Genomic DNA, 16,686 nt, shown 5'->3' on the forward strand with positions numbered 1-16,686 from the left:
TTTTTGCTTATTGGAATCTTCTAAAGTTTCTAAAATGAACCTATATTGCTTTTATCATTAGCAAGTGTAATTTGCTTGGTTCTTTCCTTCTCATCTTTTTTTCACATTATTAAAATACATGACTTACGAAAGGTTGCTTAAAAGTAAATGTCATCTAAGTTCCTCACCTAAATATACAGAATTTGATAGATTGTGTTAAAGCCGATTTCTGCATTCTAGGCTGTGAAATGTGAATAAGAAAGAAAAAACCCAGCAATTTTCACGAGTGTTCGGAAAACTAAAAGGAAAGCTTATTGACTTAATATACCATCAAAGTTGCAACATCATTTCCCTAGACTGTGGATTGTTAAGAGTTTTCGTCTGGAAGATTTCCTAAAGCCTAAAACATTCAATAATGTGCAACAATGAAATACATTATGACAGGCATATCACAGTTTTCCATGAGCAAACATTCTGTTTCCCAAGCACCATCTATCATCACTAATAAACACTGAGTTCTTTCTATAGATAAGAATTGGTATTAGGAAAGATATGAAAGCCATTGTCCTTTTCTTTTAGGAAATCTGCCATAAAGATAGGCAATTATTTCATATATTATGTGTATAGATTCTTCAGGTTTCCATTGTTTCAAGTTACCACTTTTCTGATAGTAAATAATTTTACGAGCCTTATTCCCTCTAATCCTTACTACTTTTGAGGGAGGAAGTACTCCCATTTAACAGGTGAAAAGACCAAGGCACATAAAGATTAAGTAGATTTGCTTAAAATCACAAAGCTGGAAGTGGGAAGGCTAGGTTGGAATGCAGTTCTACCAGTCTGCAGAGGCTGTGCCTTTAACCATTACATTACATTCCCCCCTCCCCCCCCACCCCGCCCCGGAACAATAAAAGAAGGGCTACAGCAGTAGGTAGTACGGTGATTCAGAGGAAACCAACACTACCTGGGGCCAGGAGCAGCAGAGGAAGCTCCATGGAGAGAGCAGTACTTGATTGGAGTCTCGACAGGCAGAAATGCAGTATCAGGAGAGAGAAGCAGCACCAGGAGAAGGCATTCTTCCCTCCTGGGTACAAATATGGCTTGGATGTCCCTCAGTCCTCTTCTCTAAAGAGTTGGGACAGCCAGCCCAACCCACAGGAATGAACTTGACCATATTTTATGACTGGAATGAAATCGGAGCAATTCGAAGCGAGGAAAGCTTGCTTTCTTTCTTACCATTACTGGTACTCTCCTCTCTCACCGTTCAGCAATAATTTTGAAAAGGAATAAGGACAAAAAAATCTGTCTCTAAATAAAACCTAAGGGGACAATGAACTACTTTAAAAAAAAAATTCACAGCACTCACTCAAGAGGAAAATGTCTCTGGGTTAAGAAACTGGGCCAAACTTACAGAAATAATCGTGTCATGGAGGTGGAACTAAATTTCGATCTATAAGTGGAAAAAAGCCATCAAGAGAAAGACGTGACAAGGGAATAAAATGAACCAGACAAATTCATGAAGGAAGTGAATCAGGAAGCCTTTTGCTTGAACAGTTTACTCCTGTTTGGAGTAAAAATATTTACTTACAGATTTTTCCCCTCGAAATGATGCCAAGAAAAAGAAAACAGTTTCATTCGGCCTTAGTTTTTTTCCAAATTATAATCATATATATGCAAAGGGCTATTTATTATAAAACACTTAATAACAATTTACCAATAAGAAGGGGAGGAGGGTGACCTTTTACTTTTGTTCCTCTTTATCCTCAAGGATCTAAAAGAACTCAATCTCCTTCTTCAGCCATCTGGCTGCCTATTCTGCTCATCCTATTCTCTCTTAAACCTACTCTAATCAGGCTTCCACCCACCACTCCAATGAAATGACTCTCACCAAGGTGACCTGTAACTCACACGTTGCTACATCCAGTGCTCAGTGGTCAGTCCTCATCTTCCTTGTCAGATCAGCTGCAATCGACACACTTGATCACTCCATCCTCTTTCACGTGTTTTCTTCACCGAGTTTCTAGGACAACGCACTCTCTTGGTTTCCTACCTCCTGGTTGCTCCTTCTCAGTGTCTTTTTCCTGACCTCTTAATGTAAAAGGCTGCCCCAAGGTTCAGTTCTTATTCTTCTATTCTTGACACACATTCACGTGACCCTTAGTGATCTCATGTATTCTCGACTTTAAATATCATCACAGGCAGATGGCTCCCAATTGTTTATGTCCAGCCCAGCCCTCTTTCCTGCACTCCAGACTCAGATATCTAACTGCCCACTTGACAACTCTACTTGAATGTCCAATAAGGAGCGTTTACTTAACATATCAACTATTTTTCCCTTCAATAACTCTGCTCCAGCCACCCTGACCTCCTTGCTGTTCCTATGTATATTATGTAATTTATTTATTTATTATGTTTATTGTCACCCCTCCCTCTGCCCTGTTAGAATGTAAGCAGAATGCGTGTTCCACAAGGGCGGGAGTCTTTGTTTTGTACACTGATGTATCCTAAGAGACCAGCCAGTGTGAGGCACATAACAGGTGCTCTAATCAAAACTGCTGAGTGAATGAATTTCTAGTCTCTTAGCAAACCATAAAGAGCCAGGCCATGTGATGGACTTGTTCCACTAAGAATCTTACTACAATCCTTTCTCTAAAAACAGTCTGTGCCATTTGTTCATCCATATATCCATCCATGAATCATCTACTCAGTATAAATTTGAGTAACTATACTGTGCTATGCACAGGCATTAGGGACAGAAGTAAAAGGCTGAGGCTTTGTTTTTGCGCAGGGCAGAGACAAGAAATCATACAAATACAATTCAGCCTGTTAACTGCCTCTATAGAAGGAAGCTCTGGGTATAACAGGATCACAGAAGAAAGCCATCTAATTGACCAAGGCTGGAGAGGCAGGGGCCATCAGGAAAGGCTTTCCAGAAGCTGTGCCCCTTGGGCTAGGTTTTTAAGGAGTTAGTTAAGGAAAGAGAGTTGGTAGGGACTGTAGACGAAGAAGAGAGGAAGAGCCATTCTAAGCAGAGGACACAACTTGTCAAAGCACAGCCAATATACGGCAGCATGAAGCCTTGGGGAACCTCAGGCAGCTCGGAGTGGCTAGAGGCTTGGAGTTCAGGGGATACGTGGAGGTAGAGGGGTCTTCTTTCACTGACACTACATAATTTGACTTAATCCTGAAGTTAAGGGGTAGCCATTAAAGTTGCATTTCAGGTTTGCATTTTAGAAATATCTGGTAGAAAGAAGTATGGGAAAAGGGGGCCTTGAGAAAGACTACATAGATAGGCATAAAGTTTTAATTGAGAGTTAGAAACGTAGTATAAATTGGTAAGGTAAAGCACTCCAAGAATTTTAATTCATGACTCAAAGTAACCTGATAATTATCATTATTATTATTATTTACCATTTTTTCAGAACACTCAAAAGAAGAGAACATTAAGGGAAAGATGCTCAAAGAAATTCTTAAACACATCTTGATTCAACTCCAAATCCCAAGTGAAGTGGAACAGAGTAAACAAATGTTCGTGAAGAAAACTCTCATCAGTGTCGCTCTTTACTCAACAGGGAGCTCACAACGCTAGCCCAAGAGAGGGTTCACACGCCCAGAGAAATACCCAGTCCCCGCCTCATCTCCCCACTCCCACTCCCTCCTGGACTTCTCACATATTTCTTTCTAAAAGATACCAACACTCAATAGCTACTTGTCACTCTGGAGTTCCGGTAATCCTTTTGGCATTGTAACAGTAAAACCCTTCTTTGTCCTTAAAGCAAGGGGGAGGGGTTGCCTGAATCACAGGAATGGTTACTTCAACCAACCATTTTACTTTGCGAGGGCACAAAAGATTTTTCTCAACTGTCTTCTTTCACAATATGCCTTGCTAGCCAAGCCTTAGATGTTAGTTTGGTTTGGAAGACCATTGTAGGCAACTGGAAAAGAACCAGAACTATCTCTGGCACTGACAGAGAATTGAACTTGTACAGGTAAATAAAAGCAATAGATTCTCTGTTCTCTAGTTTCAGTCATACTGCCTTAGAATTTGTTAATAAGTGATTTTCACCTCTCGCCAAGTATTTATTCTAGAAGTTCAAAAAGAAATCAGGCACAAAGAGATCCTAGGTATAAGAATCAAATACTTATTTCTCTTTTAGGGCAGCACTATGGAATTTGGAAAGTTGATGCAAAATCAAAGCACAAAACACCCTCACCAACTGGACCTGTGTGTGTATATGTAATTTACAAAGCCCAACCAACCTACCTAAGAAACTCTAGGAGGAGAAAACAAAAGGAAATCTAAAATGGAAAGAAGGCTAAATATGGCTCCAAGCACACAGAGCAAGGCTTATAAAGTAGATCAGGAGTGTGTGTGTGTGTGTGTGTGCATGTGCCTGTACATTTGTAGAGAAAGAAGGCAAGCTTGTTATTAATTAGGTAATAAAAGATTTTGGATTATTCTTTAAATCCTTCTGTTACTTTTCCTCTTACAAATGATACATTTTTGGGGGCCAGCCTGGTGGCGCTGTGGTTAAGTTTGGCACACTCCACTTCGGCCGCCCAGGTTTCGCACGTTCGGATCCTGGGCTCACATCTACACCACTCATCAAGCCATGCTGTGGTGGCGTCCCACATATAAATTAGAGGAAGGTGGGCACAGATGTTAGCTCAGGGCCACTCTTCCTCAAGCAAAGAGAGGAAGATTGGCAACAGGCATCAGCTCAGGGCCAATCTTCCTCACCAAAAAAAAAAGAGAGATACATTTTAGCGGGGGGGGGGGGGGGGGGTGTCAAAATGGTTCTTGCTTTTGATTCCCTAGGAACGATAATCTAAGGACAACCAAGGATACTGCATAACTCAAATACAACAAAGCATATATATATGTGCATATATATTTAAAATGAAATAATAAATAATAATCTAAAACTTGTCTGTGGTTTTGGGATTTCTTATTTCAAATAGCAAATTTTTAAATATACGTAAACCATGAATTCCTTCTATACCACTTTAATTTTTTTACCTCTTACTAAAGAAAACAATCCTCCCGATGGCTTCCTCTAATATGATGATACTGTCTAATGCCATCATTTTAATACACATATCATTTGATTTAAAATAGAAGTGGCAGCACTAGCAAGCTGCAAAACAGGCTTTATCTCAAACAAGAAAAAAAAGTCTGTTCGTAAAGAGAAGACAAAAAGGACCTAAATTCAAAAGGAAAAAAAAATAGAAAGCAATAGAGACTCAAGAAAATACACTTGGTTTTCTCATCTGTTAAATGGGAATAATCATAGCACCTACCTCACAGGGTTGTCATGAGGATTAAATGAACTCATACCTGCAAAGCACTGAACATAGTGTCTAGGCCCAGATTGAGTTCTCAATAAATATTAGCACTAATCATCATCGTTATTGGCAATGGCTCTAGTTACCAGGCTATCTCTTGCTTTCCCACTAGGGAAAGCAAACAGTCTTAAAGGAATGACAATCTTGTGAAAATCTTTGCTGCCAAGCAACCATAGCCCTATTTCACAGAGGGAGTACACTGAAAAAAATGCTCAAGATTTCTCAAATCCAGAAGCAAGAAGAGGTAATCACAGAGAGGGTCAGTGTTTCTGATTTGTGAAGGGAGGGTGATCACCTAAAAAAGAGAGATAAGGCTTGTTCTGCATTTTCCAGAGAGCTGGACTGGAATTAAATGGTGGAAGTTACAGAGGGAAACGTCCGCTCAGTATACAGACTCTCCAACATTGAAAACACTCGCCTTATAGAAGGACAGGCTGCCTTGAAGGATAGAGAGTATACTGTCATACTGTTACTGAGAGTGAAAGCAAGAGTTTCATCAGTCAAGGACGACAAAGAAAAGATTCCTTAGCAAGTCCACGCTAGATGACAGCAATAATGACAACCACCACCGCCACAATGATAACAATGATAGTTGACACTTCTACAGAAATTGTCCAGCATTGTTGTAAGGACTTCACATGTAATGACCCATTTAATCCTTACCACAGCCACCTGGCTCCACAGTCTGTGTTCTTAGCCACTACAATATGCTGACTACCTCCCCGTTTTAGAATCCTGAGCAAGTCACTTCACCTCTCTGTGCCTCCATTTCCTCATTTATAAAATGAAGATAATAATAGCACTCATCTAAGTGATAAATATTAAATGAAATAACACATTTGTTTAGCACCGAGAACAGTGCCTGACATGTAGCAAGTACTTATAATTTTTCACATAAAGATCATTTCAACTTTTAAGAAATTTTTTTACTTGCATGGCAAGTTAGGGAAGGCATAAAGAATCATCTTGGCTATAGTGAGTAACCTGACTCATAATTTTTTTTTTATTCAATAAGTGGAACTCAAGGGTTGCTGCTTTAGGACCGATTCTCTAACTGAACAACATTAGCCATGAAAAATATGGAGAAAACTGCTAACGGGAGAGTTCTGCATGAGATCAGATTCTCTGTATACTCTGTCATGACTGACTGTAATGTAAGACCTTGAAAAAAGTGGCCTAGACCATCGCGCATTGCTGACTTCTCTTACCATCCTCAAGACCTCAGTCAGTCATTCAACTGTACTTTTGGCAGAATCCTTAATTGCTTCACACTGGATGTTCCCTAGTACCTACTTAATTAACCAATTCCCAAACCTAGGTCAATCCAATCCATTTCTTTTGCACCTACCTTGCAAGTGCAACCTGGCATCCAAGATACAAACCTTCTCTTCACCTTTACGTCATCCCTTTACAGATTTTCAGAGAGGCAACATTTAACTTTTATTTCTCTCAAGCTTCCAAACCTACTCCTGCCCCATCCTCAAATATCCTCACTCCTCCATAACTAGAAAATAGAAGCAATCAGATATAAATTCTTTCCACGTTTCATATACCTCCCTCCACACCCCTAAACTCCTGCAACAGCAAATCAATTCAACATTCACTGATGTCTCTGCCTAGCCTCTTCACTCTCCTTCCTGTTTCAAAAGGAAAACAAATGCTCCCACACCTCCTTTCAAAGGCCAACTCTTTCTTCTATTCTCTGATGCTATCCAGGAAATGGAGGTTACATAATCTTCTTTGGTTTGCTGTTCTGGCAACTATTCCCCCGTCTCCCACACCTCTCTTTTGGATCTTCAAACTTTTCTACTCACCTATAAACATACCCATAAGAAAAAATTCTCAGTCCTGTTTCCCTCAGAAACCTTGACCCTTTCCCCATTTTACTGCCGCATATCTAAGAATGGTCTCTTGCTGTAGGTATCTAACCCGCTGAACTAATAAATGTGAATCACTGGAAGGCAACCTGATACAGGTTATTCTTGATTACATCAATCTTTTACGTATGCGTAAAGGTTCTGACATCCAGCAGCCACAGATTTGGTGACCATTATTTTCTTCCATTTACATTGTATTTTTAACAAACATAATAAAGGAAAATGTACCACAGAGGTTTGTTATATATGACAAACTGTACTTTAAATATTGATATTTAAATTACTATGTACATTCTTCATAGTAATGATTAAAAGTTATGAACAATGTGATAATGTAAATTGTCTATATAAACTTTTAGAGCCTCATCTGATTTAAAACTTCCTGCCTATATAGAAAAATAAGCTTATAGAAATAAAGGTTTCTCTACACGTTCAGGGAAAAGGATCTGGCAAAAGGACCTAAAATAGGAGAGAACATGATGTATTTAACAAGAAGCAAGCAAGCCAGTGAGGGTGGAGCACAGAAAGCAAGGGGTGGGAGAGGCAAAGGCCAGATCCCACAGGGCCCCCTAGGCCAGAATGAATCCATTTTGGTACACGGTAAGAACAGCAGCAAGCAAATGAAAAGCTGTAAGCTGGGAGATGGAAGGATCAGATCTGCAATTTTAAAAGGATTAGTCTAGTTGCTGTATGGAGAATGAATGGGTAGCCAACCAGAGTGAATGTGATGGGGACAAGTGGGAATTAGGCTGTTTCAGAAGCCTAAGAGGGAAATCATGGTAGCCTGGATCAGGGTGGCAGTAGAGATGAAAATAAGGAGACAGATTCTGGAAAATAAAATCAACAAGACTTGGTGAATGATTAGACATGGGGGAAAGAAAGGAAGAGAGATGTCAACGACACGTTAGTTTCCTGAATTTATATACATATATACATTGAAATGCGGAGTAACACCACTTATACAATATATACCAAATTATTAACAGAAATTACCCATAGGAAAAGAAGACGAATTTTACACAGTAAAAGGCAGACTGATTTTTTTCTACATAGATATCTGCATTGTTTAAACATATTTATAATTAGCAGGTATACATTATTTCATAGGTAAATTCACATGCAATAAAAAGAAATCATTTGCCTGGCTGAAAAGCATAGTAATGGCATTTTAGGGAGAGGGAACAGTCTATACAAAGGTACAAACATATGACAGTACATGGTATATTTAAAGAATATCAAGTAGTCCAGTGTTTGCAGAGCAAGAAGGATGTGTACTGGAACAGGATGAGCAGAGGATTAAAGCTGGGTTAGAGAATGGCTACTTCACGAAGGAACTTATTAAATGCCAGGCTAAAGAAAGCATTCCCTGAATTGTAAGAAATAGGGAAGCACATAAAGCTTTAAGCAGGAGGGTAAAAAAATCAAGTTTATATTTTAGAAAAATCACTTTAGCCAAGATGGATGTAAGAAAATAGGCTGGTAGATCACTTAAGCCAGAACTTAAGCTAGATCAGGGGCAACTGACGTAGTAAAGGGGAGAGAGCTGAGATTCATTTCAGAAGACAGGAGCTGGTGATTAAACTGAATGCAACAGAGAGGGAAAAGGGAAAGTCAAAGATGCTTCCCATGGCTTCTAGTTTAGGAAATTAGATAGTGATGACATCAATTTAGGTAATTTAAGAACAGGTTAAATGAAAAGCTAAGAAATTTTGTTTTGGAGATGCTGAGGTTAAAGCACCTCTGGAAGCAAGTCAAGGTGCCCAACAGGAAGATGGATACATAGCTTTGAATTTGAGGAACAAGGTCAGGCCTAGAGCACACGAACACTATTACCCAGAATAGAGAATTTTAAGCCTGTGGATAAGATCTTACCCTTGACGTAATTTTACTGAATTCTTGAGGCAACTGTCAAAAGTTGACCAGTTCCATTTATTCTCAGTTGTAAAAATTCCACATAATTGTTAAACTCTCTGTAGGCAATATATAACTTAAAAAAGTAAGCCAGAGCTTTGTCTTGCTCTCTCTTTCAGTCTTTTATTTTTTTTTCCCTTCCCCTTTTGTCTGCCATTCTTTCTATCTATCAAGTTAAGGAAGATATAGGAAGTATAATATAAAAAAAAACTTTTGTTATTAAATATTGTCATATTTTGTCTTAATTGTAAAAGGCAAAGAAAAGAACATTTCACAATTCTACCTTTAACAAAACCTAAGTTAAATAACGATTTATCTATTTGACTCTCCACTGATTTTTCTCTTGCAAGTCATTGACCCTTAATTAACTGACATCCTCAAGGCAGTCAACTCCAGCTGTAGCTTTAACCAGAGGTTCCTGAAACAATTCCACAGTCCTGTTGTTGCTCACCGTCAGAAATCCGAGTCACACTGTACCTTGGTCTAACTGATGATGCCCTAGTTTGGTGGGAGGTGGAGAGGAAGGATCTGTTGGCAAGGAAACAGCTGCTTCCTTCCTGAGCCAGGGAAAACCAGGAAGGTGACAGATGGGCAGAGCAGAAAAGTAGCCAAAAGTCGCTCTGGCTCCTCGTTGGCAAGGATTCTCACTGAGGCACGATTGGATATTTTAAAGCATATCAACGATTGAGAGAGTTTCATCTGCCTGGGTGCTCTGCTGTGTTCAACAGGGCTTTCCACACATTTTCTACATTTGAAAAACTTTTAAGTTTGCAGTGGTAGAAAGAACCTGGCCTCAGCCTATGTACAGTGGGCTAAGACTGCAAGGCACTGTCCCATTTCAATTTCTGATTATACCCAAGAGAATGCACTTTCTGGTAAAAAAAAAAAAAAAAAAAAAAAAAAATTTTTCATTGTCTGTATAGTAGTTATATTTGTACAACTTATTAGAATTACTATTAAAATTTCATTAGAAAATGTTTTCCTTAAATACGTTTACTTTTATATATTTAATTTTAAAAGATTTGTTGCAAACTTTTATATTCTGTTATCTTTTCCCCTCCCATCCACTTCTGTACCCAGAAAATTAAACATCCAAGAACTCCTGGGTAAAATAGCCAACTACTGGATTGATATGTTATAACTAACATATTTTAAAAATGGCTGTAAATAGGTTATTGTTCTTTATCAAATAGAAATTAGCAATCACTGATAACATTAAAAATTAGTGTGGGCATGAAGTATGGAATTTTAAAACATCAGTTTACTATGCTGATTAATTCAACATTTATATTTGCATCAGAACTTAATAATCCCATAAATAAATAGAGCTCTCAATTATTTTAAAAAATCAAGGGATAACATATGTATTTAGACACATTAGCAGCGTAAAGATGTATGCTTTAACACACTTATTGGGAAAATGTCTGAAAATATTACTACACTGAATTCAAGGGCATCCGCAGGAACCTGACATAAAAGTTCTCTACAACAACAACATTTCAGGAAATTCCAAAAAAGGAAAAGGGTAAAATAGGAAATAGCCTCAAATTAATCGACAAAGTTCAGTGCTTGCTCCAACTTGATTTTTCTCTCCATTGCAAAAGCAACAGAGTCACAGGATGGGTGGGCGAAATCACTTAGACGAAAGTTCATCTACTGGAATAAATGGAGAGGCCGCTTGGGCAGGCGACACAGGAGAGTCGGTGGTAGTGCTGACTTTCGCTGGTGAGTTACAAGAAGATCCGGCACTGCTGCTGTTTCCATCAAGGGTATCTGAAGATACACACACACCAGGATCTGACAGCTGTGCAACGTCAGAAGAAAGCATGTTGGTGATGCCCTGGAAAAATCTCTTTGGCTGATATTCAGTTTCCATTTCACATTTTCTTTTCAATGGTCCAAGAACACTTGGTCTAATGCAATTAATGGGACTCTGGCTTCTCCGGGTAGTAAATCGGGTCGTTGGACTGGGAATAGGACTTGGAGGCAATCCATTGCTACTCACAAAACTTTGCAAGGATGGTGAAAAACACTGCTTCCCAATTCCCCGGGTGGGTGACGGCGCTGGTGACACCGGAATGAAATCGATGCGCTTCGGCGAGGCGGATTTCTCCACATCGTTGTCACTCAGGCTGAAACTTTCCTCCCAGGAGTGGCTTATCTGCATTGCGTTCTGCACCTCGCGCTCGTGGACCGTCTCTCGGTTGATCAAGTCCATGCCCTCCTCCTGTTTGATCTGGTGCAAGCGGCTGCTGTGCATGCGGACGGGGGAGGCCGGCAGCAGCAGGCCGTGGCGGTTCGGGAACGTCGTGCTGTTCCGCCTGGCGCTCGGCGCCTCGGCCTGGAACACCGGCGAAGTGTCACTGAGGCCGTGGATCAGGGGGGCGCTGTTAGACCTCCTGAGGCCCCCGCCGCCGCCACTGCCGCCGCCCTCCGCCGGGCTCCCGCCCGTACCCGGAGGCAGCTCCAGGTCTAGCTCCATCTTCTCCTGAGCCATGTCGGGGGCAGGGAGGCGGGGGCGGTGCTCAGTCAGAAACCTAGCAGTCCCATTCCCCGCAGTCCAGGGCCGCCGCCGCTGCCGCCGCCACCGAGAATCTGTCAGAGGACTCGGCCCTCTGCGCATGCGTGCCCCTTCGCGCAGGCGCCCTGCGATGTCTCTCCTCGCGGCGCCTGCTTAACACGTAAGAGCTGCGCCGCAGCCCTAGGGGGAGGAGCGAGGAGTGGTTAGGCGGCTAGTCTGTATACTTTCCTTCCGCAAACAGCTATTGAGCGCAGCTCTCATTAACGCCTGTTAATAAGATTACCATATTCAGGAGTATATATTTATAAAATAAGAGCTCTGAAAGAGAGCCCCTTGGTGGTGTGGGGCTGTATAATGAGGAGTGGGGCTTGGCCTAACCCAAGAGGGCTTCCCCGAGGAAGGGACAACCTCTTGATATCCCAAGTAGTAGGCGAAATGGCTGCGACATAGAGCTGTCCAGGAAGCTAGGGCCACCAGCCGGGTGGCAGGGGGAAACCTAGAGGGGTGGGAGGGAGTGTGGCCAGGAGTGGAAAGTGAGGGCTGACAAGATGTGAGGTGGTGGGCCAGGGCAGAGTCTGGTCTTTATCCTGAGAACAATAAAAACTCTGAAGGTTTTCAAGCATGGGTATAATAGCGACTGAAGAGCTCGCTGGCTGCAGTCTGGAGAATACATTTTTGGGAGATGAGAACCTTCAGGAAAAAGACCAGAGAGGAGGCAATCCCCTAGGCCAGAGAGGATGATAATTTGCACTAAAGTGGTAGTGTGGGAGAGGAGATGGGGAGAATGGTAAATCTGACAACTATTTAGGTTAGGGAGCAAAAAACCAACCTATAAATGTATTACTATTGTTTTATTTACAGTCATATTTCATGCAGAAGCATACGGGCTCAATAATGTTCATTCAGTATGAGGGATTAAATGAAGACAGAATCAGTAGGTCTTTAAAAATAAACACAATCCTTGGCTCATGTAATTAATATAAACTTTGATATCTCATTAAAATGGGTTTATATTTATTCCTTCATATATTCAGTCAGTCAATTTTTTTCTGCATATCTTCTATGTGCCAGGCACTGTGCTAGGAAATGGGCCCTAATATGAGGACATTTAATTTCTACTGGAGGGAAAAGAAAGAAAGAAATGAGTGGTGAACTGGCAGGAGAAGATAAAAGGGCCATGCAGCTGAAGCATAAGGGGAGAGTTGTATAAAGGGGTACAGGAGTTTGGATCTCATTCTAAGTAGGATGAAAAGCCACTGGGGAGTTTTAAGCAGGAGAGTGATATTATCTGGTTTAGGTTTTAAATATCACTTTAGCTCTATGGAAAATAGACTGAAAGAGGGCAAGAGTGCAGGCAGAAAGACGGATTAGGAACCTATGGCAACGGTACAGACAAGAGATTATTGGACTAGGGTGGCAGCAGTGGTGATGGGGAGAAGTAGATGGAATCAGGATATGTTTTCAAAGTAGAACCAATAGGATTTGCAGATGGCTTAGATTTAGATGGTGAAAGAAACAGACAATTCAAAGGCAACTCATTGGTTTTTTTACTTAAACTGGGTAGATGGTAGTATCATTTACTGAGATAGGGAAGGAGTGCATTTAGAGAAGTGGAAATTAAGAGTTCTGTTTTGGTCGATTTGAGTTGGAGGTGCCTATTAGATATTCATGTGGCTATCTGAACTGAAAGAGAGCTTAGTGATTTTTGTTCATCCCTCTCTTTTTGCAGCTGAAGAAAGTAAGATCTAGAGAGCCTAAGTGACATATTCAGCATCACACAGCTTAGTTAGTAGCAGGAACCAGCACTAGAATCCAGGTCCCTTAGTTCCTAGTCCATGCCTCTTTCCACTGCATCTCAAACAGCTTTTAATTTGAAGTCTCTGTAAAAAGGGCCTGATGATAAAATAATTTTGATTATTCATGCCTATAATTATATAGAAACTGATTTAAGCTTTTCAAGTGCCAGGCACTATTCAAAGTGCTTCACATGTAGTATCTCATTTAATCCTCACAACAACCCTATGAGGTAGGTATTACCGTCCTCATTTTACAGGGGAAACAGATGCAGAGATTAAGGAATGTCCCCAGGATGACAGTAAGTAGCAGGACCTGGGCTTTCTGGCTCCAGAGCCTGGGCACCACGTTACCTCTTTAGGTGAAACGACGCTTCAGGACTAGGAGAAACCGCTTCCAGATTGTTGGCAGCTTTGTGAAGGCAATGGTATTTGAGGCAGGATTTGAAGGATAGGTATGATTTTAATAGAGAGAGGACACTTTACAGAGAAGTGGCAGCATGATAATAAAATACAGAATTTGGCTAATACATGAAGTACGTGGAGAAGAATGGTAATGGGAAAAAGCTGGGAATTGAAGTTGGAGTGAGAGAATTGGAGCTCTGAATGCCGGGCAAAAGTGCCTGTATTTAGCATGTGAGGCATATAGGGAACCACGGAAGGCTTCTGACCAGAGAAATGACACAACGAGAGTTATACTTCAGGACCCGCCAGGCAGATCAAGGATGAAGTGGAACGCCAGAAGGTGGAAAGAACCAACATTTTCTAAGTGCCCACAACCTGCCCGGCACCTGAAACACTCCCAAGTCCCACTGAATCCTCATTGCAGTCCTATAAATTAGATATTGTGATGCTCATTTTAGAGAGGAACAATTGAAGTTCAAAAATTGCAAAAGGCCCTGCAGCTACATGGCAGAACAAAGAACTGAACCAATCTGAATCAAGGTCTCGCATCAAAACCTATGTTCTTTTTGCTGCATTTCCCATGGGTTAGAGAAGGAGAATTTGACGGCTACCTCGGAGATAAAAGGAGAGTCTAAACTAAAGTTGGGAATGGCAGAAAAAGGAGATGGATTGGGGAGACAGGAAGGTAACAACAGCACCTGACTGCCTGGAGGTACAGAGGATGAAGAGCGGAGTCACAAGTGACTGGAGTTCAAGTGTGAGCAGCTGAAAGAATGGTACAACATTATTAAATGAAAATGGGAGAGAGGAGGAAGAGCTTCCAGAAGAAAATTAATAGTAAACATAAAAAAGCATTAACTATAGAACTTACTTTATAATAGCCATAGCATATTGCTAATTTGCATATTACTAAATTATTACTAATGTGGCTCAAATGTGTTGACACTGTTCATCTGTGGCTGGATAAACAAGTATCATCTTTACTAATAAAGCACAGAGATGGTGCTAAGTCCACAAAATCAAACATCTATGCCATTTGATTCTTGCCTGCACACACCTATGAGTGATCTTCACTCATTTCCTTATTTCTACCCTTGTCTGCAGTCAATTCTCCACCCAATGTTCAAGGCAATCCTTAAAAAATTAAGACTTGAATAGTCACTTCTCTGTTCAAAACCCTTTGGTGGATTCTCACTCAGAGAAAAAGCCGAGGTCATTATAATGGTCTATAGAGCCCTATCTGCTCTGGGTCCCTGCTGTCTCTCTGAGCCCACTTACAACTATTCTCTCCCTCACTGCCTCCCGTCCAACTGTAGAGGCCTCCCTCAGCCCACCAGGCACCACAGCCCCCCACTTGGCTTACTCTTCTTCCAGTGGATGTTCATACTGCTCCATCCCTTCAGGTCTCTGCATAAATGTCATTGACTGAGAGCCTTTCTCTGACCTTACCTTGTAAAAAGCAACAGCAGTTCCCAACACCAGGCCTGCACTCACTCCCATGCCCCTTACTCTGTTTTTATTTTCCTCCACAGCGTTACATGGCACATATGTATACATTGTTTTCTTGCCTCCCATCCTTGAGAAGGTCAGCTCCAGGAGAGCAAGGCCTTTGCCTTGTTTCCTGCTGTACACCCAGTATCTAGAACAGGGCCTGATACATAGCACTCAATCAGTAGTTGTTGAATTCATTGTGCGAATGAATGATGAATGAATGAACAGACTAAAGTAGTTTTGTCCAAAAGGGCAGAGAACTCCATTATTTGAAAATCCAGTGTAACAGCCTTTTCTAGACTGATTCTTAAGTACTCCTTACTTGGACAATTCTTTTATCGAGATTATTATTATTAGTGATAGTGCCCTCCAGCCCACAAAGGTAGATTACTTGAACTAACCATGAGGTGAACTGAGCAACTGAAGCCCTAAGTTTCCATTCTTTTTCAATCATATGCTGACACACACTTGATAGAATTAAAATGCCCAATGCTGAGGATTCTAAGCAGTGTTTAATATATTTAGTTACTGCTTCCTCTCAAACGAATAAAGGATAAGTGAGAGAAAACAGCAGTCGCAATTCAGCCTGTTGCAAATGAATCACGCCAGAGGCAGGATTCAGGAAATTGTCCCTGGGTCAATTCATCCTTCTGGTTTCACTCTGGGTATGAATTAAATACCACACTTAGACAGCTCATATTCATGCTCACTCCCAAGTTATAAAATCAGAGGTCTATTCAATAGTTAAACTGTATTGTGATTAATATTATATTTTCTTAAACTAACAGGTAGTTTCCTTTTAATTCCTAGCAGCAGTTTTTCACTATTAAACCCCCATGCCTATGGCAAGGCAAATATCCACTTCTGAATCCATACTGAAGGAATGTCAAATACAAACGTGTGTATGCACATATATAACCTGAGATGGCCTGGCAAATATCTCAACAGTCCATATTAACTAGCATCACCAGCCTAGAATAAAAATATTGCAGAGGAAAACTGTATTTTCAAAGTATAGGAACTTAGAAGTGTTAACTGGTGCAACTACTTAGGAAGATTGTTTGACAGTACTTATGGAAAGAAAATATATGAACGCTCTATGACTGAGCAATTCCACTCCTGGGTATATACCCAAGAAGAAATGCGTGCTTATGTCTACTAAAAGTCATGTACAAGAATGTTCCTTGCATTATTATTTGTAATAGCCACAAAATGGAAACAACTCAAATGTTCATGAACAGTTGAATGGGTGCATAAATTGTACAATGGAATTCTTTACTCAACAACATGGATGAGTTACAGTATAATGTCAAGTGAAAGAAATCAAACCCAAGAGTATATACTCTATGACCCCATTTTTATGAAG

General features: G+C 40.7%; 2 protein-coding genes across 3 annotated transcripts in view; both read right to left on the reverse strand.

The window, feature by feature from the left end:
- The window catches only part of PIP5K1B (phosphatidylinositol-4-phosphate 5-kinase type 1 beta), a 287,905-nt gene that overhangs the window by 206,230 nt on the left and 64,989 nt on the right, over positions 1 to 16,686 (reverse strand). The gene's annotated exons all lie outside the window — the stretch shown is intronic.
- On the reverse strand, positions 9,311 to 11,766 carry PABIR1 (PP2A Aalpha (PPP2R1A) and B55A (PPP2R2A) interacting phosphatase regulator 1). Its single transcript, XM_004440641.3, has one exon. The coding sequence runs from the start codon at positions 11,731 to 11,733 to the stop codon at positions 10,744 to 10,746; it is 990 nt and encodes a 329-aa protein (XP_004440698.2). The 5' UTR covers positions 11,734 to 11,766; the 3' UTR covers positions 9,311 to 10,743.

Source organism: Ceratotherium simum, chromosome 20, assembly GCF_057802395.1.
Source record: "Ceratotherium simum simum isolate JZ-2026a chromosome 20, ASM5780239v1, whole genome shotgun sequence".
In the NCBI taxonomy this organism is placed as follows: domain Eukaryota; kingdom Metazoa; phylum Chordata; class Mammalia; order Perissodactyla; family Rhinocerotidae; genus Ceratotherium; species Ceratotherium simum.

Bases quoted from the DNA above. Each gene is read 5' to 3' on its own strand.
- PABIR1 (XM_004440641.3), bottom strand. From the start codon at position 11,733: ATGCGCAGAGGGCCGAGTCCTCTGACAGATTCTCGGTGGCGGCGGCAG.